This window comes from Sinocyclocheilus anshuiensis, unplaced genomic scaffold (genome assembly GCF_001515605.1).
Source record: "Sinocyclocheilus anshuiensis isolate Anshui unplaced genomic scaffold, SAMN03320099.WGS_v1.1 scaffold208, whole genome shotgun sequence".
Taxonomy (NCBI): Eukaryota; Metazoa; Chordata; class Actinopteri; order Cypriniformes; family Cyprinidae; genus Sinocyclocheilus; species Sinocyclocheilus anshuiensis.
The window spans coordinates 1390473-1393484 of NW_015557186.1; the positions used below are offsets into that span (position 1 = coordinate 1390473).

General features: G+C 28.5%; 1 protein-coding gene across 1 annotated transcript in view; it reads right to left on the minus strand.

Annotated features, from left to right (window-relative positions):
• Positions 1-3012, minus strand: part of LOC107678713 (1-phosphatidylinositol 4,5-bisphosphate phosphodiesterase beta-2) — a 39366-nt gene that overhangs the window by 26319 nt on the left and 10035 nt on the right. The window contains exons 12-13 of the mRNA XM_016474083.1: positions 1248-1330; positions 1058-1142 (exon numbers count right to left, since the gene is read on the minus strand). Of these exons, the coding sequence (XP_016329569.1) occupies positions 1058-1142; positions 1248-1330 (168 nt within the window). The remainder of the gene's footprint in view (positions 1-1057; positions 1143-1247; positions 1331-3012) is intronic.

The following is a 3012-nucleotide window of genomic DNA, read 5'->3' on the forward strand; positions in this document are numbered from 1 at the left end:
ATACATAACACACACACATATATTATGTAAACAAAAACGTTTATTTTGGATGCGATTAATCGTTTGACAGAACTAGTTAACATTAATAAAAATATAACCATTCAATGCTAGCTCAGGTCTGTTAAAAAACATCAAAATACAACTTTTGCTTTTAATGATGTTTTAGTAAATGTTCAAATTAACAATAACTAAGATTAGTGAATGCTTTAGAAGTATCATTCATTGTTAACTAATGTAGATAAGTAATGTTAACAAACTGAACCTCACTGTAAAGTGTTACTGTTTTATTTTATTTTATTTTATTTTATTTTATTTTATTTTATTTATTTTATATTTTATTTTATTTTATTTATTTGTAATTTTCTCTAGTTATTTTAAATGCTTTATAAATATTTTTATTATTAGTTCATATTAAATAATATAGTTAACAAATAGATCTTTATTGCAAATTGTTAATTTTAGTTCATGTAACTATTTTATTTATCATTTCTAATCACATTTTCATCGCCACTAGTCCATTTGAAATGCTTTAGAGGTATTTTTTTTTATTTAGAAGTATTTTTTATTTTTAGTTCATATTAAGTAATGTTAACAAAATGTAACTAAATAATAATGTAAAGTAATATAACTAAAATGAACAACACCATTTATTTTATTCTTTTATTTTATGTTTAATTACATTTTTGTCTTCACTTGTCAATTTGAAATGCTTTAGAAATATTTTATTGGTAGTTCATGTTAACCAATATAGTTAACTAATGTAAATGTAAATGTGAACTAATGTAATCTTAATGTAAAGTTAATTTTACTTTGTGCAACTGGTCACCATTTATTTTAATTTATTTAATTTTATCATTTTTAATCGCATTTTAGTTGTATTTAGTTGTATCTCGACCAAATATTGTCCTATCCTAACAAACCATACATCAATGGAAAGCTTATTTATTCAGCTTTCAGATGATGCATAAATCTCAATTTCGAAAAATGGACCCTTATGACTGGTTTTGTGCTCCAGGGTCACAAATATGAAGCGTTTGAACCCAACATGTGAACTCACAGGATATTTGTCCAGTACGTCAACGAGCAGAGCGTCTCCAAAGATCGTCCTGCAGTAGTTGGCCATCTTCTCCTGCTGCTTCACTCTGAAACAAACACATTTATATCACATCCGAAATATCACACCAGCAAGCCTGCAGTGTGAGGAGCAACATGTGTTCATTTGTCAATCAAATATTAAAGTGTCTTACGAATCAACGTGGTTCTCAAAGGAAAGGACCACAGGATACTTGGATGTTTTAAAGGCGCTCTCAGCGATCGCTTCAATCACATCCTGTCATGAAGAAAGAACATTCTTTACCCTTGTGAAGAAAAGAAGTCCACTTAATCACACTGAATGCGCACTTGTAGTGTACTTCAAACCTTAAAAGTATATTTAAAAAAACTGTAGATAATATAATATTAATGAAACAAAAAGGCCATTAAATTGCACTTGGCAATAATGACAAATTAGATTATGTTAAAGTTCATTTTAAATTATTATGTTTTAATGCTTTTGATTTTAATAATTTTAATAATTTAAAATGTTTAACTTAACAATAACTAGGATTAATGAATGCTTTAGAAGTAGTTTTCATTGTTAGTTCATGTTAAGTAATATATTTAACTGATGTTAATAAATGGAACTTTTTTGTAAAGTGTTACCAGTTTATGTTATTTCATGTAACTGGTCACCATTTATTTTATTATTTTATTTTATTTTATTTTATTTTATTATTTTATTTTAGTTTAGTTTAGTTTAGTTTAGTTAGGTTTGGTTGTCATTTTATTTTATTTTATTTTATTTATTATTTATTTATTTATTTTATTTCTTTATTTTATTTATGTTATGTTATGTTATTTATTTATTTATTTTTATTGTTTTTAATTTATTTTATTATTTTTTATTTCAAAGTTTTTGTTTAATTTAATGAATTTAATTAAATATATTCCAATTAGATTTTTTTTTTTTTTTACATTTTAAAGTATATTTTAAATAATTATGTTTGAATACTTTTTTTTGTCATGCTTTAAATAAGTTGACTAACATACTAAAGCACATTTTAAATCATTATAATACTTTGTCAATACACTGGGCAGTAAACTTTAACCACATTTCAAAGACAATAGAAATAATGATAAAATTACATATAAAAATGTACTTAGGTGGGTCAAAAAGCACTCTAAAGTTCATATAATTTAATTTAACACAAATTTAAACTATAATACAGTTTAATTGCAACTAACATGCAATTAAGTGCACAAAAACACAAGTATATTCTTTTAAAGAATTAAATTTCTGTAATAAGTACGCTTTTTTTAAAAGTGTGCTTTTTCACGAGGCTGTTTATACGTATCTGGGTATTTAGTTTTTAATTCAGTTGAGGTGAAGTTACTGCAAGAGCTGCTCCCGATTTTCACGTTTAGCTTGCATTGATTATGAGCCTCCACTGCGCATCCCATAATCACAGCGAGAGCTCCGATTGGAGGAACCCACCTTGAAGAGGATCTCGGTTGTCATGGTGAAGCCGTGGGTGATGATTGGCTCTTCATCCGGAGGTTTGCCCTTCCAGCAGTCGAGCTCCAGACAGCGGCACCCGGCGAGGAGACACTGACGGTACATCTCCGGAGACGAGACGCCCGTCAGCTGCCCCGCTGCACACAACACACGCTTTCAACTAAATATGTGACCCTGGAGCACAAAACTTAATTTTTGATTAGTAATATGCATGGCTAAGAACTTCATTTGGACAACTTTAAAGATGATTTTCTCAATATTTAGATTTTTTTGCACCCTCAGATTCCAGATTTTCTCGGCCAAATATTGTCCAATCCTAACAAACCATACATCAGTGGAAAGCTTATTTATTCAGCTTTCATGTGATGTCCCCCCCCCACACATACAGTCGTGGTCAGAATTATTGGCACCCTTGGTAAATATGATCAAAGAAGGCTGTGAAAATAAATCTGCATTGT